The following is a 24139-nucleotide window of genomic DNA, read 5'->3' as shown; positions in this document are numbered from 1 at the left end:
CACTCAGGTCTTGAAGGCAGGGGGACAGGGTGCAGTGCTGCCTGGGGGTCAGGGCTAAATCTGTCCCCTCCCTCTGCTGGGCCAACCACAGGCTGCAGTTGTTCCCAATGCCTCCCCCACCCCCAGTTCTAGAACCGCCCCCAAGCCCCAGCCTGATCCCCAGAAAGTTCTCAGTCACATGCCCTTCAGGAAGGGCTAGACCTAGACGGGGCAACCTAGACCCCTCTTCACTCGTATCAAGGCCATTTCTCCCAAGAGCCTCCTCTGAGCCCTGCCATCCTCCACTGTCCTCTGCTGCCCTTGGCCTGGCCTTAGCATACGGCTGAGGTGGTGGGCGCCAAGTCTGGGCTGACAGGCAGCAGTAACCAGAGCCCTCAGCCACACCGGGCTAGGCATACCTCCCCCCCCTGCAAATCAATAGTTCCTACAGCAGCAGGATGCATATCTGGCCCCACTGCTGTTCTCCACTTGCAGCTCAGGTCCACCCTGGAGGCAGGACCAAGGCAACTGGCAAGGACTTGCTGTGTGACTCTGCACAAGGAACTTGGCCTCTGGGGACCCCTTTAGGCCCAAACACTCCCACAAGGGCAGAAACATACCACATGGGCTAAAGAGAGCCACTGTGTGGGGTGAGTACAGCATGTGGCAGGCAGATTCTGCAAGCAAGACAGCCCAAGACCCTGGGCTGGGCCCAGTGAAGGTCCTCAGGCTCACAGGGCTTTGCTGGACCATAGGCCCAGGACAGAAAATGCAGACTTTGCTCCCAACCAAAGGCCACTTCCTCCAGGAAGCCCCATGGACACCCTTTGGGGCCCTGGCCAACCCTTAGTCTGTGCCCCTGCCTTGACTCAGGTATCCAGGGTCTGGCACCAGCTAGTGAAAGTAAAGGGGCAGAAGGACATGGTGTTGGGACAAGGCTGGAGGTCAGGGAGCTGGTTCAGAGGGCAAGGGATAGGGTCATCACTTTGCATAAGCTGCCAGCAGCCTGGGAAGATGCTGCCCCTTTTCACTGTGACACATGCAGACCGTTCAGGACCAAAGGGCACACATGGGACTGGAGAGCAAGACTCAAGAGCACCAGAGTGTCCTTAGACTGGGAGGAAGCAGGGAAATGGAAACCCCAGGGGATACACAGGGGGTTTGGGGCCCAACACGAGTCCAGGACTGAGGCTGGAAGAAGTGGGAAAGTCTGCGAGAACGCAAGAGCAGCGGGTGAGGGCCCCCGCCTGCCAAACCTGGATACTCACTCTGGAGGCTGGGCAAATTGGCATCCTCAGGTTTGGTTTTCAGCAGGTGTGGCAGCCGTGTATAGCGGTACCCGAACCCACAGCCCTGGGGGTGGAGTTGGCGGGAGGTCAGTGGGGCAGGGCAACCTCTCCCTCCAGCCAGCCATAGCCACCTCCTCTCCAGCCAGGCTTACCCTCCAGAGCCGCACCAGGATCCAGTTGGTCTGGGCCCAGGGCCGCTGCTCATAGGGAGCCAGGAGACTCCTCACCATGGCGATACGCCTGTGAGAGCAATGGGTGGCAGGCACAGGGTGACGCTAGTGCTGTGCAGGGCAGAGTGCGTGCCCCCCTGCCCCTGGGCCCCCACTCACTGCTCCTCAGGGATCCGCTCCACGGCCCGCAGAGAGTTTGGGTAGCACACGTAGCTGGCCAGGGCCTGCATCAGCGAGTCACGGATATCTGCTGGGACAGGTCATGCCTCAGCAGGTGCCTGGCATGAGCCCTGGTGCCCATGCCTCATACCCACCTGGCTGGCATTGTGCGCAGAGAATAGCCAGCCAGAGGTACCATCCCGTCCGTCCCCGTCTCCCCCAGCCCTCTGTCGGGCACCTCACCAGTGCCCACGATGCGTGTGTCGGCAAAGTGTTTGGCAAGGATGGCAGCCAGACGGGTCAGGGTCTCTTCATAGCCTGCAGGGTTGGGTAGTAGGATGAGCTGATCGGGAGTGCGAACTCCAGAGGCAGGCACACCCCTTGGTGGGTGGGCTTGGGTAGTGGGCTCCAGAGCTAGCTCCAAGGGCTAGTCTGGGCCCAAGCTGACATCTGGGGACTTTAGGCAGGGCATTCACTAACAGTTGGTAAGAGTTGAAGGCACAGACTCATTGTGGGCGTTGGGCGGGTCCCAGCAGGAGGATAGGTCCTGACAAAGAGTCCTCCTGCCTGGGCTCAAACCCATCTCAGCACACACACTGGAGGGCTCAGCAAAGTCCCCTGGGCACCCACAGCCCCACCTCTGAGGACAAAGCCTGCACTGAGGCCTAGGGCAGGGCAAGGGGACAGGCCAGGAGCGTAAAAGCCCACAGCCTAGTCCAGACATAAACTGCCAAGCCCAGCCTGGAATCAGTGGTCTGCAAGAAGCCCAGACTCCTATGTGGCCACCAGCAGGGCCCCCCTACTCCTTGCTGTGATCTGCAAAGACAAGCCACTCTGCCCCTGCATGGGATGCCACACCCCATGGCCAGCGCCAGGGCAGCAGGGTAAGAGGCCAGCTGGCTCCTGGGCCACAGAAGCACCAAGAAGGAAGTGAAAGCCGGGGTGGGGTGGGGCGGGGCAGGGTGGGTGGGGTAGGGGTGATCCCCACACCCTGTACTCCATTTCGTCTGTTTCCCTCCTAACACCAGGGAGGAGCTGTTGGTTCTATGGCTGCTGGTACTAGGACAGGGCTCTCCACCATGTGGGACTTTTGCAAATGCTTGTGTGATGCTGGGCAGAGCCTCACCTCCTCCCCACGTGGGATGTGTGAGGCTGGGCCACGAGGGCTCAGAACAGGGCTTCTAGGGCTCACTCCAGAGGCCCCCTTTTCTGTCCCCTCCCAGGCTGAATGGCCCCATCACCTGGGAGCTCCTCCATGCTGTGCACAGGGCCAAAGTAATTCTTGAGAGCACTGTAGCTGTTGATGGCCACACTCAGGTAGAATTCGGGCATGAAGGCAAAGAGAGGACCTGTGCGGTCTCCATGCTCGATGGTCCGCAGGCAGACACGCAGCAGCCAGTAGATGTCCTGCATCTTCTCCTGTGGGAGGCACACAGGGTGTTGCTGGGCTGTTCATGGGAGGGGTCACAGGGGGTGTGGCCCGGTCTGGAGATTAGGAAAGGCCTCCCAGGAACATGACATGAGAACTGGATTCCAGGAAGTGGGAGCAGTGGCTCAGGTAGGAGCAATCAAGCACTGTACTGGGCAGGCAAGACAGGCCACCAGCCTGGATAGGGCAGCACTACAACCCCAACCAGAATCCTGGGTTGCAATTTTTTAAGGTACAGAAGGTGTTAAGCGAGAGGGTGCCATGTGACCAGAAGCCTGTGTTGGAACACTGCCCAGAGCAGAAGGGGCTGCAGGGACAAGTGGGGACAAGGCAGTGAGGAAGCTACAGCCTTGGCTAGGCCCAAGACAGCAAAGGGACTGGATGGCCAGGCATGCGGATGCACCGATTGGCTGTGAGGGCAAGGGAATGGTCGCAACAAGAACAGGGCCCACATTTCTGTGCGTAATGGAGCCTCCATGGAGGCTGGAAGTCCTGGGGGAGAAGCAGGCCTGGTGAAGGGCAGAGGGGATGTGGCTTAGGACATGTGGAACATGAGGTGCCCAGCGATGCCCCCAAAGAGTTGGTGTTAAGGAGGCAGGCAGAAAATGAGTCTGGAGCTCAGAGGAGAAGGTGGTGTGAAGGTCAAAGGCAGCATGACTGCTGGTGGAACAGAGGCCACGGAAAGCAGACAAAACCTGCCAAGGGCCCAGTTCCCCACAGTATGGTTTCCAGATAGTCTATCCCACAAAAGGGGCCAGGAGGGGTCACCAACCAGAGTGAGGCCCTAGGCCCCAGTCCAGACCCATAGCACCACATCTCCTGGAGTGGAGCCAGAGCAGCTGCACTTTCCACCAGCTCTCTGATGTGCTCTCAAACCTGAGAGCCCGAGAAGATGTAAGCAAGAAGTCAGAGGGTGGCCCTAGGCCTGGAAGTACACACGGACAGGGAGGCCTACAGGAGCTGGCGTCACCGAAGGCCAGAGAAGACCGAGTCTGAGGAAAGGATGGCAATGGCACCGACGTGGCCAAGGGGGCCACTGTAATGGGAGAGGAGATGTGTCCACAAAGGGAGGGGGGGAGCTTGACAGACACCTTGCAAGACTATTTCAGAAAAGTGGAGGAGCCTGATCTGGGCAAAGAGTGAAGAGAAGATGAGGAAGCCAAGACACAGAGAAGGAAGGAGAGAGCGGTAGTGTAAGCAGATGTACAGTGAGAGAAAGGCATCACGGGCCTTTTCCTTTAGTAATGGGAGAAGCTGAAGGAGCAGGAGGCAAGAGGGTAAGCATTGCAAATGTAGAAGAAAAAAAAAAGGCAGTTCAACATAATAAAGGCTGTATTATGAAAAGTCCATAGCTCACATCATACTCAATGGTGAAAGAATGACAGGCTTTCCCCTAAGATCAAGAACAAGACAAGGTGTCTGCTTTTGCCACTTCTATTCAACATAGTATTGGGAGTTCTAGCCAGAATTAGGCCAGAAAAAGAAGTAAAAGCCATCTACGTTAGAAAGGAGGGAGTATGGGACTTCCCTGGTGGTCCAGTGGTTAAGACTCCACGCTCCCAATGCAGGGGGCCTGGGTTCGACCCCTGGTCAAGGAACTAGATCCCACATGCATGCCACAACTAAGAGTCTGCATGCTGCAACTAAAGAGCCTGCATGCCGCAATGAAGATCTTGCATGCTGCAACTAAGACCCGGCACAGCCAAATAAATAAATAAATATATATATATATACATATATATATATATTTTTTAAAGGAGAGAGTAAAATTATCTCTGTTTGCAGATGACATGATCTTATATGTAGAAAACCCTAAAGATTCCACCAAAAAACTATTAGAATTAATAAACGAGTTCAGGAAATTTGCAGGATACAAAATCGACACACAAAAATCAATTGTGTTTCTATACACAAGCAAGGAACAATCCAAAAAGGAAATTGAGAAAATAATTCTATTTACATTAGAATCAAAATTAATTAAACAGGTGTAAATTTAACCAAGGAAGTGAAACACTTGAAACACTGAAAACTATGAAATGTCACTCAAAGAAATTTTAAAAGGTACAAACAAATGGAAAGACATCCCACGTTCATGGACTGGAAGACTTAATATCGTCAGATGTCAATACTACCCAAAGCAATCTACAGTTTTAATGTAATTCCTATAAAAGTCCCAATGGATTTTTTTTTTTTGCAGACATAGAAAAAACTATTCTAAAATTCCTTTCGAATCTCAAGGGACCCCAAATAGCCAAAACAATCTTGAAATAGAACAAAGCTGCAGATCTCACACTTCCTGATTGCAAAACTTATTGCGAAGCTACAATAATCAAAACACTATGGTAGGGCTTCCCTGGTGGTGCAGTGGTTGAGAGTCCGCCTGCCAATGCAGGGGACATGGGTTCGAGTCCTGGTCCGGGAAGATCCCACATGCTGCCCGCATGCAGCAACCAAGACCCAACGCAACCAAAAATAATAAAATAAATTAAAAAAAAAAAAAACAGTGTGGTACTGGCATAAACATAGACATACAGACCAATGGAATAGAGAGCCCCCCACCCCCAAACCCTCACATATATGGTCAAATGATTTTTGACAAGGGTGCCAAGACCATTCAATGGGGAAGGGACAGTCTTTTCAATAAACGGTGCTGGGAACACTGGATATCCACATACAAAAGAATGAAGTTGGACCATTATCTCACATCATATACAAAAATTACCTTAAAATGGGTCACAGACCTAAACTTAAGAGCTAAAAACGCTTAGAAGAAAACATAGTGGAAAACCTTCACGACCTTGGATTTGATAATGATTTCTTGGATATCACAACAAAAGCATAGGCAAGAAAAGAAAAAAATAGATAAATTAGACTTCATCAAAATTAAAAAATGTGCATCAAAGGACACAATCAAAAGAGAAAATGGGAGAAAATATTTATAAATCATAATCTGCTAAAGGGTTGGTACCCAGGATATATAAAGAACTCCTACAAATCAAAAACAGAAAAACAATCTGATTTAAAAATGGGCAAAAGGATTGAATAGACATTTCTCCAAAGAAGGATATACAAATGGACAATAATTACATGAAAAAATGCTCAACATCACTAATCACTAGGGAAATGCAAATCAAAACCACAATGAAATACCACTTTACACAGATTAGGATTACTATTAATAAAAAAAAATTTCTGAGAAACAAGTGTTGGCAAGGATAGGCAGAAATCAGAACCCTGTGCCCTGCTAGTGGGAATGGTACAACCACTATGAAAAACAATATGGCAGTTTCTCAAAAAAATTAAAAATAGAATTACTATATGATCCAGCAATTTTGCTTCTGGGTATATACCCAAAATAATTAAAAAACAGGATCTTGAAAAAGTATTTGCACACCCATGTTCGTAGCTGCATTATTCACAATAGCCAAAAGGTGGAAGCAACTCAAATGTCCATAGATGGATTAACAGATAAATAAAATGCGGTATATACACACAATGGAATATTATTCAGCCTTAAAAAGGAAAGAAATCCTAACACATGCTACAACATAGATGAACCATGAGACCATTATGCTAGGTGAAATAAGCCAGTGACAAAAATTCCACTTATATGAGGTACTAGAGCAGTCAAATTCACAGAGACAGAAAGTAGAACAGTGGTTGTCGGGGACTGAAGTGAAGGGGGGAATGGGAATTAGTGGATATAAGTTTCAGTTTGGGGAGATGAAAAGAGTTCTGGAGACTGGTTGCACAGCAATAAATATACTTAACACTGCTGAACTGTACATTTAAAATGATTAAGATGATAAGTTACATATTGTATTTTACCGCAACTTTTTAAAATGGTTAAGATGGTAAACTTTATGTTGTGTATATTTTATCACAATTTAAAAAGAAGGTACAAAGATGGGAGGGTGAGGTTCCTAAGAAGACAGTGTGGGAGGGGATGGCAAGATCGCCTAGGGAGGTGGACAGGCATGAAATCCTGGTGGTGGGATGACAGTGACCATCTTTGTGGGGCTGGAGCAAGGTGGTCTGTGGCAAGAGAGAACAGAGGGGTAAAAGGCAGAGGTGGTTTGGGTTGGGGAGGAGTCACCAGAAGAAAGAGCAGTATAGACAGGGATACCAAGCGCCTTGATCACCCAGTTATGGGGGAGGGGTACGCCCAAGAAGGTGAACAGATGCCCTACATGGGCACCTGGGGAGCATCCCAAGGCACTCACTTGTGGAGGGGGAGACGTCAGGGAAGGTGGGGAGATAAAACAAGTGCGGCGGGTCCGGGGCCTGGGGTGGCGGGAGTCAAAACATGGTCGCTGCGGGAGTGCACCGTCTGTCCGTCTACCCCGGGAGGACAGGGACTCAGCTTTCTGGTTCACTACTGAGTGTCCCCAGTGTCAGGATGGCACCTGGCATCCTCCAGGCTCTGGGCATGTTAATAAATGAACGAGTGAGTGAATGAGTGAGAAGAGAACAAGCCAGTGGCCTCGAGTGGGAGGGGAGTCAGAGAGAAGCAGATGCAGATGCAGGGTGAGGCTTGGGAGAGGTCACAGAGCCCCTGATGCGCTGGGAGAGGAGCAGGGGCAGCGGACAGTGGGAGGCAGGTAGAGACAGGCTGTTCCTTGAATGGAGGGTTATGAGCTGCATGGGGAAGTGGGGTCTACAAATGGCATCTACTTAAATTCATGGGGCATGAAAAGTTCAGGGGATGTGGCACTAGGTGGGGAGGGAGGATGAGGAGCGGGGAGGGGGCACGTGTGTGCCAGAGGCCCAGGAAGGCAGGGAGCACTGAGGGGCTGGCACAACCCTGCCCAATCAGTGACTAGTCCGGGGGCTTGGGGAGGGCAGCAGCTGCTGGCCTAGGCCACACCGCTCACCTGGGAGTAAACGGTGGCATGGACCCAGGCAAGACGGCGACTTAGGTGATCCAGCTTTTCTGAGAAAACCTTCTGGCTCTTCGTCAACTCTGCAAGGATGTCCTTCCTCTGCCACCCAAGGAGAAGGGAGGAGAGGACAATCAGGACATGGCCCCGTGCCCAGACCCACGCAGCCTAGCAGGGGCCCCACTGGTGCCCGGGGCAGGCAAAGGGTTGGGCGGACCCAGCCCCACTCTTCAAAACCCTCCTCAGCCTCTGACCTGCTGGTGAGCCTGAGCAAGACAGGGCCACAGGTGCCCCTCAGAATGTGGAAGTGAGACGCAGCTGAGGGCATGTGAGATGAGCCCCTGGCTGGGACATCCCAGGGACTCCACGCTAGAACTGCAGCTCCGGCAGCTGCTTTTGCCCTGGACAAGCGCAGGGTTCTGTAGACAGGTGGGAGCCAGGGGCTGCCAGGAAAGCCCAGACTGGGCATTCTTGGCTCTGTTCCCCAGGCCAGAGAGCTACGGCAGAGGGGCTCCAGGGGAGGGAAGGAGGGAGGGAGGGAGGCCCTGCTTCCTGCTGACTCTGCAAGTGGCCGAGGAAGTACTCAGGGTCGAATCCATAATTGATGAGGAGAGTGGGTGTGCGTCAGCACTTAGTGGCCAGGGTGGGGGCACCCTGGCACAGGCCATGGCTGGCTGACGGGGCTCAGGCCGTGCCTAGCCCTGGTGCCAGCCCCACTCTCACTGATGTGGTCTGCCCGGGGCGGGGGTGGGGAAGAGGAGAACTGCTGGGCAACCCCAGAGGCAGGGGCAGGATAGCAGCTTTCCCTCATGGGCTTCCCTGGGGAACCCCAGCGAGCAAGCTGCCCTCTTTAATGCCCTGCCCTCCCAAAGACCCACCTGCCCATCCACCTTACCCGCTTGGGGCACCGGCGGAGCTTGTCCTCTGTGTCCCTCAGAGCCATCGCATACTCATTGACATCATCGGACACTCCCACCATCTAGAGCACCAGACACCACATCCAGGGTGACCCTTGGGCACTTCGCACAGGTTTCTCCACACCCAGTCTGGACCCCAGCCCTGCCAAACCCTTAACCTTAGGCCCAGGACAGCCCCCTCCCACAGAAGTCAACGAGGTCAGGCCCAAACGGCACTGGCAGAAACTAGTCTTGCTGTGGCATATGCTAACGTGCACAGTCACGCCCAGGCACCCCTGGAGACACGTGGGCACGTGTGGGTGCACACACACATGCATCCAAACACCCAGAACCACGTAACATGCGCATGGACCAGTGGTGTGAGACCTTGCCCAGCTGCTGGTGAACGCTGAGATTATACATCATGATGGCACCGTCCAGGACTTCCAGCAGGGAGTTCTCGGTGAGGGGCTGCTCAGGCTCCTCGGGGGGCCGCCCCACCAGCAGGCCCTCATTCCACTGGCTACCCTCGACTAGGGAGTAGGGAAGGACAGGGTCAGGGTCAGGGTCGGAGCCATTCCAGTTCTCTTCTAAGCCTATGGAGCCAGGATGGGCCTTATAGGAGGAGAAGGAGGCCCTCTCCCCTGCCTGGGCCCAAGGAGGGACCTGCAGGGAGAACGTGTGGGCCGGGGCAGGGAAGGTGCTGCATTCCAGGACCTATTTCTGTAGCATCAATTTCCTGCCCTCAGAGTACACTTCCCACACCCCTGACATACTGCCAGGCCACAGGACCAGGAGGGAATGGGGTGTATTTGGCTTTGCCCAGGGGGAGTGTTGTATAGGAGAGAAGGATCCTTCAGCGCGCCACGCCTGGCCCTGTCTGGCACCTACTGTCCTCACGGGTCCTCTGCTCCGCGCTCAGTGTGCGGACCTTCACTTTCTCTGAGGTGCTCAGAGGCCGCCGTGGGGTCATCAGGCTCACAGCTGCTGTGCTGAGGAAGCGGTTGGCTCGGCCCAGGGTTGGAGAACTGAGCCAGCTGGGCCGAGGCAGGGGCAGCGCACCCCCCATGGCCAGGGCCTGCATGGGGCGCTGTGGTGGAGAGAGGAGGCCAGACGCCACTCAGCAATCCCAGGACCCGGGCCCACTTATGGCTCCCTTGATATGTGAGGCTGGGGAACGGGACAGCGAGAGGGCACCGGCTGGCTGGGCAGGAGGCCCCGCAGGGCCCCATTCACCACTGCGCCTGCGCCTCACCCTCCACCTGCTCCAACCCAGCCTTCACTCTGCATCCCAAGGCCCTGTGTCTCGTAGGGGCTCAGCAGCAGGAGGCATGCCCCACCACACCCGTCAGTTCATGCCTCCACCTACAGCAAGGGAACCTGCCTGGGGACAAGCTCCTTGCTTGCATGGAGGGGGAGATGGCCCCGTGTGACACCCCTGCCCTTATGATAGAGGGACAGCCCAACACAAAGCCCCCTGCCTGCCCCTACCGCGGCACCTGGGCCGCAGCCGGGGCTGGCTCCTCATCCTCATCCAGGTCATCCATGGTGGCCGCCTGGAGCTCCAGTGGGTCGATCAGGATATTGGCCTTAGAGGCAAGGTCATCTAGGAGGAATGACAAGAGGGCTCTCAGACCAGTGGAGGGCAGAGGGGTCATAGGTGGCACCACTGAGGACAGTGAGAGGGCAGGAGGCCCTGCAGGGCCCCATTCACCACTGCGCCTGTGCTTCACCCTCCACCTGCTCCAACCCAGCCTTCACTCTGCATCCCAAGGCCCTGTGTCTTGTAGGGCGAGTCATGCTGAGTGAGGCAGAAGGCTCTCCCCACCACGACCCCATCACTCCCTGTCTTTATCTGCATGACCTCACTCTCTCCAGGGCCCTACTTCTCTGACTGCTCCGTTGCTTTCTTCCTTGTCCTGCCCCACAAAGGGAAATCCAGAGCTGCCCAGGGCTCTCCTTGCCTCACTCTGCACACTCCCCAGGGGGTCCGGTCCTCACTGCAGGCTTGTCCCCACCTCTACGCTGACAGCTGGACACACCACCGCTTCCTCCAGCCCAGGCCTTCATCCTGGCTGCATCATTGGGCACCTCAAACATACTAAACTGTCCTCTCCTGCAGCTCCTCTTCCTGATGGTGCCTCCTCCCCACAGCCTCTGGCAAGAAGCCTGGGGTCATCCTTGTCCCCTCCCCTTTACCCTCCCCGCCTCCTCTGTTGCCTGGACAACTGGCTTCGTTGTCTCCTTTCTTGGCCCTTGCACTCTACCCTCCACACTGTAGCAGCCAGAGGGAGCTTCTTACAACGCAGACCCCCCAACCTCGCACCCTTGCTTCAGGACCTTCCAAAGCTACCACTGTCCCTGGAAGGAGCCTACAGCCGCTTTGTGGCCCACAAGGCCCTCAGACTCTGCCCTTCAGACTCCCTGGCCTCATTTCCCATCACTCCCTGCCTCTCATTTTCCTCTCTAGCACGCCAGCTGCTTTCTCTCTCCAGGCCATGCTGGGCCGTTGCTGGCATCCCTGCCACCGCTCACACTGTGCTCTCAGCCCTTTGCACTGGAGACATTTGTGCTCATCCTTGAAAGTAGTTCAGGCAGCAAATGCGAGCCCCCCCCCGGCCCCCGCCCCCCCAACAACTCCCTCACCAAGATCCCATGGTTCCCTCCTCCATCAGCACACTGCCCCCTATTCCATCACAGGGCTCCCAGACCTCCTCTGGGGTGGATGTGCAAGGGAAGGAAGGAATAGTTGGACACAAGATCGGGGCAGAGGAGGCCCATCAGCATCTCCCTGCAGAGCAGGTGGAGTGACTTGGGCGCCCTCTGGTGGGCACAGCGCAGCTCAGCACTCGAGGCCGAGCTGGCTCAGGAACCACCCCCCATCCTGCCCTGCTAACTGCCCAAGCCTGCGCGCACCTTTGAGGGTCTTCCGAAGGTGCGAGAGGAGGCCTCCAAGGCGCTGCAGGTCGAAGTAGTCCACCTTGCCATTATAGAAGACCTGGGGCGGGATGTAGGCCTCTGCGAGGAGTTGGGAGGCCGGGCCAGCAGTCAGAGCCCAGCAGGACCCCTGGCCTAGGCCACCTACCTGACCAGGCTTCCCCTACCACCCCGCCCTCTACCATTTCAGGTCAGTTCCAGCAACGGCACAACTTGGGATGAAGGGGGCATTCTTGGCTGCTGGTCACCCAGGTGAGAATCAGAGAGGGCCCTGACCCAGCCCTATGGGAGATTGCCCAATGCAGGCTGCTTCCACTGACCCCTGGGGACTCCGTCCCACACAAACACAGGGCCCCCAGCACCTCAGAGCCCACCCAAGGCGTCCCCGACAAAGGACTGCACAGAGGGCTAGTGGGCAAGGACTGAGGAACAGGGCCCATAGAGGACAGGAACCCAGGGGACCATCAGAGCAAACACGGGCTCACCGTCCAAGTGCAAGGCCTCCGCGCCCAGTGGGTAGGACTCAATTAGGCAGGAGGCCTGGGACAGCTCCCCCCAGCCCTGCCCTCAGCTATCACTCCACACCAACATTAGGGGCTGCCCTGGGGCTGGCTCTGCCCAGCGTCTACAACTCGAGGCCCTGGCCACACTCACCGTCACTGAAGGTAGCGCATGGATTCGAAGCCTTGTATTCGTCCCAGTAGTAACGCAGGGCCGAGATCAAGCGGTGTAAGAAGCAGACCATGTACTCGGGGGGGCAGAGCATGGGCATGTTCTGCAGGCACAGGTGTAAGACATGCATTTGTGCAGCCCGGAGGCCAGCCCACTCCTCATCCAAGGCCCTGCCCCAGGACCCTGGGCTGAACAGAGAGGGTAGGGCGGCAGGCGGGGAGGAAATGCAGAAGTGCCAGAATTACAGGTGCAAATGCTGCGACAAAGCCAGGGGGCCCTGGTGGGCTGGCCTGGGGATACCTACCCCCCGGCTGCTGGCATTCTCCTGCAGAAACTTTCGGAACTTGGTCAGGAAGATGTACCTAGAAGCTTCGCCCTTCGGGGGAAGGAAAGCCAAGGCTGTGATGAGCTGAGGATCCTGGCCCCGAACCGGACTCAACTTAGCCTGCACCCTGCCACAAGAGCCTGACCCAGCCCTGCCCTCTGGGTCTCCAGGCCCGGTCTGATACCCCTCCTGGCCAGGGATCCACACAGGGGTCTGGGAATCACTTACCCCGTTGTCATCTTGATTGTTCAACAGCAGCTTCAGGATCTGGACCTGTAGTTCTTCCACCACTGGGGGTGGGGTGGGGAACAGGACAGCTTTCCTCAGGCAGGGCCTTGCCCTCAGGCTCCCGGGGACCGGCAGGGGGAGCAGGTTTGGACTGAGGCTCCACCACCAGGGATCCCCAAGTCCAACCTAAGCATGGTCACTACCAAGTGCCCCCAAGTACACAGGCACAGAAATCCTCCACCCCCTACCCAGTGCCTGAGGAACGGGGCTGACCTTCGATGCGCTTCTTGAGCCTTTGGCAGCCCCGTTCATAGGCACGCCGCCGGAGCCGCTCCTCGGAGGTTTCGTCCTTCACCTCCTTACTGTCTTTGCCCTGGGCAGGGGTGGGGCAGGGGAGGGGGGTGAAAGATGGCAAGGCTCACCCTGGTCTACTTCAGACAAAAGACCCCCTACTCCCACCCCCAGCCCAGGAAGGGGCCTCGCGTGTCATGTACAGGTGGCTCAGACACCCTGGGTCAGCCCTCACTGTGACCACCGCCCACCCAAGTCAGGGCTGCCCACCTCCCTGCTGGAGCGGTGGGGCCACCAGGTGGTGGGGATGAGCTCCTGTAGGCCAGCCTCCTCCACACGCAGGGGGCTCTTGATGTAAAAGAAGACAACGGACCGGAGCACGTCGAAGCTGGTGGTCGTTAAGGCAGAGCTCCGCTCACCACAAGGTGCCCCGTACACCCTCATGAGCCCTCCTGAAACTTACCCACCTCCGGATATGCCCACCACAGCTCTCCCAGTCCTCAGGGTGCCATCGCTGCTGTGTGCCTGTCACCACTGACTGTGAGCCCAGAGAAACAGCTGTGGCTGTCAAACCCACCAAGCCCAATTCCAAGCAAGGGCACGATGAAGACTTGTCACAGGAACAGATGACGGTGGGACAGCTGGAGAGAGGGCCTGGCAGCCTCTCTATTTGTTTCTGCCTCCTAGAGGCTGAGGACCCCACAGAGAGAAGACAGCTACTAGCACAGGTTTCCCAGCCAGGGGCCCGAAGCTATGCTCTCTCTCCTGCACCTGCAGTTCTCAACGTTATAGGGAAACAGGAGGAGCTGACTCCTTCGAGAAGATTTCATAGGAACCCCCGTCATGGAGCACAGATAGAAGTGCAGTGCTTTGGCTGAAGAGGGCAGGCGCTGATGGCTCCCCCCTGCCCCCCACCCTCCACCTCTGGGTGGCCCAAGAGCCTGCAGGCATCTGGAAATCCCTGCTCAGGCCAGCCAGCCAGCCAGCCTGGATCCTTTGCTCTACCCTCCCTGCTCTGTAGAGAAAGTGCTGGGAAGGCTGGGTCCTGGAACAAGGACTCACACGCTGGGTGGCTCTGGTCTTCCTGAGCCTCCGTGGGGAACCCTGGGCAGAGGCACACCACCCTCCCTGGTTTCTGCTGACCCCAGAGGGCACCGCATGTCTGGCCTGCCTAGTAGCAAGGAGAGGATACAGGACGTGGCTAAGCAGAAACTTGCGGGACTTCTCATGACTGAGGATGGCAATGGTGAGCCGCAGGTAGCGGATCTGTGGGGAGAGGGTGCTCAGAGTGGGCAGGTGAGGCCCAGGGGGCTCAGGGCCAGGGCAGGAGCTCCTACCTGCAGGCCCAGGTCAGGGACGATGGGCGAGAACCGGTACAGCCGCAACAGGGACATCATCAACTGCTTGAGGCAATCTTGCATCTCATAGTCCTGGAAGAGGGAGGTGAGGTTGCACAGCTACCCGCTGAGGGCAGGCCCCGGGACAGCCATCTATGCGGCCTTCTCCAACACCCTCCCTGTACTCAGTGGAGCCTGACATCCTGGCCTGAGGGCTGATATCCGGCGCCTCACCTCCATGAAGAGCCACAGGAGATCCAGGACCTGGTGCACCACAGACTGCGCCTGTGCGGGGGTGCCCGCCTCCACGACGCCCAGCAGGAAGCTCATGAGCACGGCCTCCACCAGGTACACCTTGCGCTGCACCAAGGGCGGGTGCCAGTGAGGTGGCAGCCTCCTGCCCCACTCAGGGCCCCCCTGCCCTGGCACGTGGCCAAGGCCACAGATGGACTCTTGGTCCCCGTCAAGCAACCCCAAGTCATGGATGAGCCCTTCTGGGGTCTGATGGAGACACAGGAAATGCTGCTACCCAACAACGCCTCTGGGGCTCTGCACATGCCATTCCCTTGGACTGTGATGTCACCACCCCTCGATCTTCTTTCTAGGAAGCCCCCTGATACCCTCAGCTGGAAGTGTCGCCTCCTCACCCAGTGACATCCTTGGGGTTTAAGGGCTCTGGTCACAGGGGCCCCTGACAGGTGATGCTGCTGGACCTCATGCACCTCAGCATCCCAGCCCTCAGCAGGGGTGTTTCTATCATGGCCCGCCTCTCCCCTCCCTAATGTCCCCTCACCAGGAGCGGTGCGAAGCGATGGAAGATGTGAGCCAGTGTGAGGAGGACGGTGGGCTGGCCCTGCAACTGCCACTCAGAGCTTTCCTTCTCCACCAGCCGCCCTTGCTGTGTGGGCGGGGAGGAAGGGACTGTGAGAGGCAGAGGGCTGTAGAAAGCCCCCAGCATACCCGGCCCAGACGCTGGCTCACCACGGGGTCCAGCTCCACGCTCAGCACTGCCTGGAAGCAGCCCAGCAACTCCTGTGCCCGAACCAGGTCGGCGCTTGGTGGGTCCTGCAGGGGCCGGTAGCCCACCACTGGGTAGGTGCCACAGAGTTAAGCCAGCAACACCTGATCTGTGGCTCAGAATACCTACCCCCTCCCACTGAGACCCCTGCAGAAGGGCCTGGGCTCCAGGGCAGGGCTGAGAGGTCAGATTGCCTGGTTTGCATCACAACCCTCCCGTTTCTCTGTGAAGCAAAACTTCTCTTGCCACTTTATGCTCTTCACCTGTTCAGTGGAGACAGCAATGGTACCCACCTAACAAGGTTGCTGCAAGCATTGTCCTCAGCACCCACCTCAGCTGTACCCTACTCACTCTTCCCGGCAGCAGGGCCTGCCACCAGCCCGCAGAGCTCCTGGAGCAGGGAGACCCCCATCCTGGCTTCCTCAAGAGCATCCAAGCAGCCCACAGCCTTCTTCACAAAAGGATATCGCAGGGGACGGCTGCCGAAGTTGAAGGCCACAGACTCCTTGAAGGAGAGGCTGATGGCTGGGAAGTAGGCCATGCCCAGGCCCCTGGATAAGTTCTCAAAGGCAGTGCCCAGAGACACACCATTCCTGGAGCAGAAGGGAGGGTCCATGAGCCAGTGCTAAGAAGGATGTGGCTGAAATGGACCAGTGAGCAGGCCTCTGTGGGGGCTGCCCACCCTCAGGCTACCGAAGCCAGCCTGGCCCCTTACAGGGCCTGGAACACGAGGGCAGACTGGGGATGCCCCAGAGGCCAGGCCTGTGAATAGAGGCAGGAGACTCACAGGCAGAAGGACAGCGTGCCTTCATCCAGGTCGATCAGGCAGCTCACAATGTCCCCCGCTGCCCACGCCTGCCAGGGGAGGAAGACTTACAGATGTGCAGAAGCCCAGCAGCCTGCCCACTCTGCCCCCCTCCAGCTGTGTCTCCACTGCCACCCAGGGGAGACTGGCCACAAGGACAGAGGACCTCAGTCCCTGCCCTCCCCCTGGTGCCCTACATTCCCTCAGCGCTGCCCAGTGGCCCCCACCAAGCTGTGGGGATGGACATGGGCCAGTTGGGTTGCAGGGGGCCCGGGCCTCACCTTCCCGTAGTTCGTCGTGGTCACGTTCCACTTGCGCACCCGGTTGCCATCGTAGGCATAGGAGTTGTGTGTATCTCCAACCCCCTCCTAGGGAGGAACTGTCTGTGAGGTCTGGGGGAGGTGGGGAGGGGCAGGGCCAGAGCCCACCAGCCACCAGCCTTGGACCCACGTGGCTCTACAGAATGGGGCTGATGCTCTGAGGGAAGGAGTGAGGGCTGTTTCGGGGCTGGATTGCCCTGGGATGGGGTGGGACACATTATGTCTCCTCCAGAGGGAAGTCCAGATGAGGGTGCTGAGCAGACCCTATGTGGGTTGGGGGATTGCCGGAGCCCTGATGAGGCCTGCTGCCAAGAGAAGGTCTCCCTGGGAGGGGTCCCTCTCCCACATGTACCTCCTGATTGAAGCGGCAGTTGATCGTGCACCAGCCAATCTGCATGAGCCCCTGGGAGGAGATGAGCACCTCGTAGACCCATTTCCCTGGAAAAAGTCACGTCAAACCCAGCAGGGAAACAAAGACTGCCTCCTGCCTCTGGCCCGGGCCCTCAAACTTCCTCCCAACTCCCTGGGCCACAGCAGAGCGTGGTCTCACCTTTGTACACGCATGTGGTAGAGCGGATAGTACCAAAGTTGCTGTGTCCAATCACCTGGGTGGAGAGCAGGGGTGGTGAACCTCCTCCCGGGCATACGGGGTGCCATCCCAAGGGAGAACGACCCTACTCCAACTCGGCTCGCCTTGGTGGCGACGCCTGTCGTGGCCAACACTGTCCTGTGCCTGAACAGGGTGGAAGGGGCTAGACCCACGTCAGCAGGGATTTTGGGCCGGGAGCATGATAGGAGGGGCTCATGGCTATGCTGGGAAAGCCTTGGGGCTGGGGTCACACCAAGAGGGTTTCGGGGCTATGTCAGGAGGGTTTGGGAGCTGGGGACTCAATAGTCCACATCAGGAGGGGTCTGTGGCTGCAGCCCCATCAAGAAAGGTCGAGACCAGGGCCACATCAGGAGGAGCTTGGGGCTGTGTCAGGAGGGGCTTGGATCTGGGACCCCACGCCTTGCCCTCGCTCACCCCCAAGAGGTCATCATCCACCAGAAGAAGCCCTTCGAAGCCACCCGTGTGGTCCAGGACCACAGTGGATGGGCCAAGCCGCCCTTCAACCTTTCCTGGAAAGGAGAGAAGAGGGTGTGGGGTTGGGCCAGGCACAGGGCCTGACAGATGCAGAGAGGGTACTGAGCCCCCCAGGCCCAGCCCTGGCTCCCCAGTCCCATTCCTGAGGCTGTCACCGACCCTGGCTCTCCTCCTCCTCCTCCGCCTCCTCGTCCACATGTAACAACTGGTCCAGGTGCTCTGGCAGGTTCTGGAAGTTCAGGAGTTTCCTGGGGAGAGCGAGAGGCTGCGAGGGTCCCAAAAGTCCTTGAAACCAGCCAGATGATGCTAAATCCCTCTCCCAGTCCCTTTCTCCTGAGCTTAGGAGGGTGGCTGCCCAGACTCCAGAAAAAGGGCTGTACCAGTCCCAGATTCTGGCATGCTGGGGGTCAGAAGACTGGATTATCCACTAAATTTGGTGCACCTCAAGACTGTTTAAAAAAAAAAAAAAAAAAGAAGGAAGAACTCTTTCTAAACCTTAATCCTCTCATCTGTATAAATGGAACAAGAGCTGTATCTCAGAGATGCTGTGAAGATTCCTAGGAATAATGCGCCCTCCGTAGCCCATAACCTCCCCACTCTTGGAGGTGGCTTGTTGATTATGCCTGGGCAAGGAAGGCTGGGAGCAGTGCTGATCCCCAAGATGGTCAGTACCAAGATCAGCTAGTCCAGTCCTTGACCCCAGGTCTGTGGTCCCAGCCAGGGAAGCCTGTGTGTTGAATGAGACATGTCCTGGGAGGATAAAGGGCTCAGCCCTCTTAGCTTCTGGCTGGCTCTGTCCTGGACCCACCTGTAGAGGAGAGTAGAGCACACAGCCTGCCTATCTGTCAGCTGCCCCAGCCAAAGGGCCTAGGAAAATCTGCCTGAGTGGCCCCCTCATCCTCCCAGCACACATGCCCAGAGAAGAAAGAGCTCTAACACTGGCCAGCTAGGTCCTGAGTTCAGTTGCTAAGAATAGCAGGGAATGAGGTGGTGCTGACTAGCAGGGCTCAAAGAGCAGAGGCCTGACGCCCATCTGGATCCAGCCCACAGACTGCTGGCACCTGCTCTTCTAACTCTAATCCCAGTTCCCACCCCACTCATCCCCCTAGAGAGTAGGCTCTGGAAGGGCACGTAGATGGGCCAAAGCACTGACTCTCTGGCAAGGTAGCTTCAACCCAGGCCCAGGGGCCACATGTTCCCACACTGTGAGCTACAACTGACCTTGAGCTACAGGAGGTGGAGATCCATGAAGCCTCCTCCCTACTCCTACTGAGCCCCAGGCCAAGGCGAGCAGGCAGCCATGCAATGGGGTGCCTCGCCAGTAACATGGAAGGCTGTAGCCAACCCTGTCTCTCAACACCCCAATGCGCCCAGAGATCAAGCAGGCTTCTGCAACAGAATTTCTGACAGGCCCACACCTGGGAGGGCTGCTCTAGTCCTGTGCCTGCTCTTAAGAGCAGCTTCGGGTGGCCAACCTGACACTCAGCCTCAGTGAACGCCTGCAACATTGCCCATTTGGCCAACCCCAGCACTTGCCTACCCTTTCTGGATTGCCCAGGTTCCAGCCCAGAGTTCTGCATCCACACAACCACTGACTAACGGCTCTGCCACCTGCTCTCCCTCCTGGCAGCCACGGCACCAGTGGCAGCAGGATCATTTCTGGTATCACATGAGGTAGGGATCAGATGGCCCTGAGAACAGGCCAGGGCTGGGGTTGGGGTGGAGGTGGGCAGCAGCCCTCCACAAGTAGAAACCCTTTGGTCACCACAGCTGCTTAAATGGAACAGGCAACGATGCTGCCCTTTGGGTCTGCCCAGCGAGCAGAGACTGTGAAAGACAGAATAGCCCTGGCTGGCAAGGGGGCTGAGACATGGGGACACCCATGCCTCACTGCAGGGAGAAAGAATGTACAGGCCGGGACTTCCCAGGTGGCGCAGTGGTTAAGAATCCACCTGCCAATGCAGGGGACATGGGTTCGAGCCCTGGTCTGGGAAGATCCCACATGCCGCGGAGCAACTAAGCCCGTGCGCCACAACTACTGAGCCTGCACTCTAGAACCATCGAGCCACAACTACTGAGCCCGCGAGCCACAACTACTGAAGCCTGCATGCCTAGAGCCCATGCTCCGCAACAAGAGAAGCCACCGCAATGAGAAACCCATGCACCACAACAGAGTAGCCCCCACCCGCCACAACTAGAGAAAGCCCGCGCACAGCAACAAAGACCCAATGCAGCCAAGAATAAATAAATAAATAAAAATAAAAATATAAATTTATTTTTAAAAAAAAGAATGTACAGAACCCTTTGAAGAAGAAATTCAGCAACAGTCCTAAAAGTGATTGCAATTCAAATACTCTAGCCTTGTGATTCCAACCCTGGGCGTCTATGCAGCACTGTTTACAAAAACAAAAGCCCCTCTAAACTAGGGCAGTGATCAGGCAGATTCCTGGACCTAAAAGATGCCCACCGAGATCAATCTGTAGTGTAGAAAAACATTCAGGAATAACGTCTGATGACAAAAATAGGATTTAAACTATACACTTTTGGAGGTGTGGGATATGTTCATGGCACTGCTGGTTTCACAGGTTATCCATGTTAAAATTTACTAGATTGTATGTTTTAAATACATGTAGTTTACTGTATGTTAATTATTCCTCAATAACTTTAAAAAAGCTGACAGTGACAAAAATCTAAAAAAAATTTTCCACACAGCATAACCCAAACTACATACATCGTGAGGTAAAGAAAACAAAAAGGAATCACACTCAAATGGTTATATTAGAATAAGAAGATGACAGTTGCTTTTTCTTTTTCTATGTAAGTTTCTGCTAAAGGGCACTCATAACTTTTTTTTTTTTTTTTTTTTTTTGCCGCGTCAAGTGGCTTACGGGATTTTAGTTCCCCGACCAGGGATCGAACCCAGGCCCTCGGCAGTGAGAGTGCAGAGTCCTAACCACTGGACCACCAGGGAATTCCCCACTTGTAGTTTTGATATGAGCTAAACTTAAATACATTAAATTTGCAAGGAATAAAGGGCTGGTGGCATCTGTGCTGTACAGATCAAGCAGAGGCTTCAGAGGGCCAGGGTGCGACAGTGGTGAGGGCAGGTGCACATGGACCAGATGCTGAGTGTAAAATAGGTGCGAAGTGCCATGCTGAGTGCACATCATGCCCCTGACCTCCACTATACTCTCAGAAGGAAGGTACTAGCACTGCCAGGGGAAAGGAAGAGGCGGAGTCCAGAAGGCGGACTCTCTGGCCACAGGTCTCACAGCCAGGAGTGGCAGAGCAAGAACGGAACCCAAGCCAGCCTACCCAGAGCCCCGGCCTCCTTCCCCACAATGCAGTCTCCAGCCTCTGGTCTGGTCCCACAGAGTGAGGAAGGGAGATCCACCTGGCCATACCTGCTGGTGGCTGCCGTGGGTGCACGATCAGTAGAGGAAAAGATGCGGTGCAGGTAGTCGTCCAGTAGCTTCTCGTGCACGATGCCTGCGCCACAGGTCAGAAGGGAGAGAAGGGACACATGGTCAGTGTGGCTCCCAGCCCCTACTGGCCACAGAGGCTCCTGGTCCTAGGCCAGCCACAGGAGTCAGCGGAGCAGTCACGGTGGGTGCCCTGCTCCATGGCTGCTAGTGGAGAAGAGCTGACTCACAGGTACAGGGGGTGCAGGAAGGCCTGAGGCTCAATGCACCTGGGACTTTGCTGCCTCTCTCCTTCTTCCCTCAGCACTAGGAGCCTCATCCCAGCCCTTCCAACCCTTACCTGTGACCCTAGATTTCTCAGCATCTGAGGTCAGCCTGTGGCTCTTTCGGGAGAAAGCCATGCCGGCCCCCTTGGACGCCATCTTTCATCTCTCGTGGGCAGCCAGTGGTCCTGGGGGCTGAAGCAGAGGCAGAGCCTGGCTATTCGAAGCCAGCCAAGGGCCCCCATATTGACCTCAATCCTGTGGTGTCAGGAAGGCTTGGGAGCAGGTGAAGCCACTGCATGCACACTCACACACACATCAACCCAGGGCAAAGGAAAGCAGGGGCTTCCAGCTTCCTACACGGGGGGTGGGGGGGAGGGGGTCTGGGGCCATGTGACAGGGCCCCACCATGTCCCAGTGCTCACACAGGGCCCAACAGAGAGCAGGTGCCAGATATGTGTTTGTTAAACTAAACCAAATGCTTCTGCCGAGTGTGAAATCAGACCCAAGGGTCCAAAGTGAGGTGGCCCAGGAGCAGAGCCCCTGTATCCTTCTCGGTTGTAAGCCACTGTGGGTCCACATCTGGAAGAGAGAACCCTACATCAAGTAGAGTCCACCATCCAAGGCCTTGGTGCCATCTCCAGCTACAAGTCCTGCTTACATCCAAAGCCAGGATCCCCTTCCTCAGTTCCAGAATCCTCCCTTCTCTATTTCAAAGGCCTGCTAGCTTTCTTGCCCCCAATCAAACACACAGCCTCCTACCCCATCAGAGCACCACCCTTGCCCTCCTCACAGGCGCCACTGTCCCCACTGCTGTCCATCCCTCACATACCATGGTGTTGCTACAGCTGCTTCAGAAGCTGCACTAAGTCCCTGGTGCCTGGTTCACTGATCTAGGGCTGTGCTGTCCAACACAGCAGCTACTAGCCACACACGGGTATTTAAATTTCAATTAAAATTAAAAAGTCAATTTCTCAATTATATTAGTCACATTTCAAGGATTCAGTGGCCCTATGTGGTTAATGGTTACTGGACTAGACTCCGAAAATAAAGAACATTCCCATCCTCACATAAAGTTCTATTAGTCAGTGCTGGTCTAGAGGCTGGCCCTCCAGCACTGCCTTAGACAGAACTTCTCTTATCTCACCCCAAACAGGTCCTCTGCTCCCGCCACACACTCTTGCCCACTCCCAGGCGGCACCACTCCTGCCCCTCAGAAAGGTGACTCCCCGCCCTGCCACCCACCACCAGCCCTCTCACACCAGAGCAGGTGCAGGACAGATTAGACGCTGTCACTCAACTGATGAGCAAACCTTCCAGACATCCACTCCGGGTGTCAGGTGCTGAGGACCCAGGTGAGAGGCGGTGCTTGACTTTGCTCGGGGGCTCCCTGCCACGTCGATCCTGTTCAGCCCCGCCGAGAGTTCAAGGCTTGTAACCGAACCGACCCCATCTCGGATCCCAAGGACGCGAGGGCAGCGCTTGTTTCCCCCAGTCGCCTCTGCCCGGCCCCAAGCTCCGGAGGATCCTCCAGGCCAGCTCCGGCCCGGAGTCTGGCACCACAGGCTGCGACCCCTCGCGCGGCGAGCGCCCTCACACTAGACGGGCTGGGGCCGCAAGGGGAGCCGCGGACACCCGCCCCCCTCGGAGCCCGGCCGCCCCTCACACTCACCCCCAGCCTCGGCCGCCGCGTCCGGGCTCACAACATCCGCCCAGCTCTCAGCTACGGCGCCTGTCCAGGGCCAAACCGCGCGGCCGCCGCGCACGCGCACCGACCCGCGCCCGACCTCCGCCAGAGGGCCCCCTCCACAGCCTCCAGCGGGCGGGCTCCCTCCGCGGCCTACAGCTGGGACGTTCCCGGCCCCCGCCTCGCCCCACTGCCCCACTGCCCAGACGCCTCCGACCCCCGCCTACGCAGGAGGAGCTCCTGGCCCAGCCATGTCGTAACGCTGTGTCCTGGGAGAGACCTTGGCCACCTATCTCAACTCCTACCCGTACTTGGAGGTCCGGCCCACAGGTCCCCTAGGACGTCTGAAAGGCCGTGCCTCCCAGGGTCCCTGCCACCTGTCACCCTCACCTCCATTCAGGCCAGAAGGGTGGCCTCGCTCATCTTCCCTGGGATGGCACCTCTGGCGGGGCGAGGGGAGCCTCTCTGGGCTCTGCTGACAGGGGCGTGGGCAGACCTGCCTCCAGCTGGGGCCGATAAGACAGCAAAAGGGGCAGGCTCCTTGAGGCTGGGGCAGGGAATATTCTCCACTTTACAGGGGAAAGCTGAAGCTCAGAAAAGTTTAATATCACCACCTTCGGGCTGGAACCTAGGCCTCTGGCAGCAACCATGTCCACACTGCCCTTCCCTTCAAAGCAGCCTAGGGTGCGGGGAGGGGGAGGGGGTGGGGCTAAGGGAGGGGGGCAGTGGGGCCCTCAAGTGTCCCCACTGAACCTTTCCAACACTGCCCACTACATAGGGAGGCCTCTCGGGGGGCTAAATGTGCCAGAGTGAGGACACTTGTACCTCACCTATAGGGTCTAAGGCCTGGCACCACCCCCATTCCTGCCACTGGGTCTCAGGTCAGGCCCCAGCAAGTCTACAGTGGGGGTGTGGAGACAGAGCCACCCAATCCCGTAGGGACAGGTT

The 24139-nt window shown here is 56.7% G+C and overlaps 1 protein-coding gene across 1 annotated transcript in view; it reads right to left on the bottom strand.

The window, feature by feature from the left end:
- The window catches only part of RNF123 (ring finger protein 123), a 28805-nt gene extending 5560 nt beyond the window's left edge, over nt 1-23245 (bottom strand). The window contains exons 1-32 of the mRNA XM_082663134.1: nt 23177-23245; nt 22767-22908; nt 21582-21699; nt 21224-21308; nt 17979-18067; nt 17760-17854; nt 17286-17340; nt 17088-17173; nt 16697-16783; nt 16398-16465; nt 16078-16203; nt 15574-15688; nt 15386-15490; nt 14827-14952; nt 14593-14685; nt 14448-14521; nt 13526-13643; nt 13238-13337; nt 12965-13026; nt 12716-12787; nt 12394-12514; nt 11719-11820; nt 10302-10408; nt 9694-9892; nt 9190-9335; nt 8802-8885; nt 7901-8008; nt 2839-3016; nt 1841-1915; nt 1598-1685; nt 1421-1508; nt 1248-1332 (exon numbers count right to left, since the gene is read on the bottom strand). Coding sequence (XP_082519260.1) covers nt 1248-1332; nt 1421-1508; nt 1598-1685; nt 1841-1915; nt 2839-3016; nt 7901-8008; nt 8802-8885; nt 9190-9335; nt 9694-9892; nt 10302-10408; nt 11719-11820; nt 12394-12514; nt 12716-12787; nt 12965-13026; nt 13238-13337; nt 13526-13643; nt 14448-14521; nt 14593-14685; nt 14827-14952; nt 15386-15490; nt 15574-15688; nt 16078-16203; nt 16398-16465; nt 16697-16783; nt 17088-17173; nt 17286-17340; nt 17760-17854; nt 17979-18067; nt 21224-21308; nt 21582-21663 — 3019 coding nt within the window. The 5' untranslated portion in view covers nt 21664-21699; nt 22767-22908; nt 23177-23245. The remainder of the gene's footprint in view (nt 1-1247; nt 1333-1420; nt 1509-1597; nt 1686-1840; nt 1916-2838; nt 3017-7900; nt 8009-8801; nt 8886-9189; nt 9336-9693; nt 9893-10301; nt 10409-11718; nt 11821-12393; nt 12515-12715; nt 12788-12964; nt 13027-13237; nt 13338-13525; nt 13644-14447; nt 14522-14592; nt 14686-14826; nt 14953-15385; nt 15491-15573; nt 15689-16077; nt 16204-16397; nt 16466-16696; nt 16784-17087; nt 17174-17285; nt 17341-17759; nt 17855-17978; nt 18068-21223; nt 21309-21581; nt 21700-22766; nt 22909-23176) is intronic.
- Between the last annotated feature and the right edge of the window lie 894 nt (nt 23246-24139).

This window comes from Grampus griseus (genome assembly GCF_964374135.1).
Source record: "Grampus griseus genome assembly, chromosome: 10".
Classification (NCBI taxonomy): domain Eukaryota; kingdom Metazoa; phylum Chordata; class Mammalia; order Artiodactyla; family Delphinidae; genus Grampus; species Grampus griseus.
This window is presented reverse-complemented; position numbering and strand designations above follow the sequence as displayed.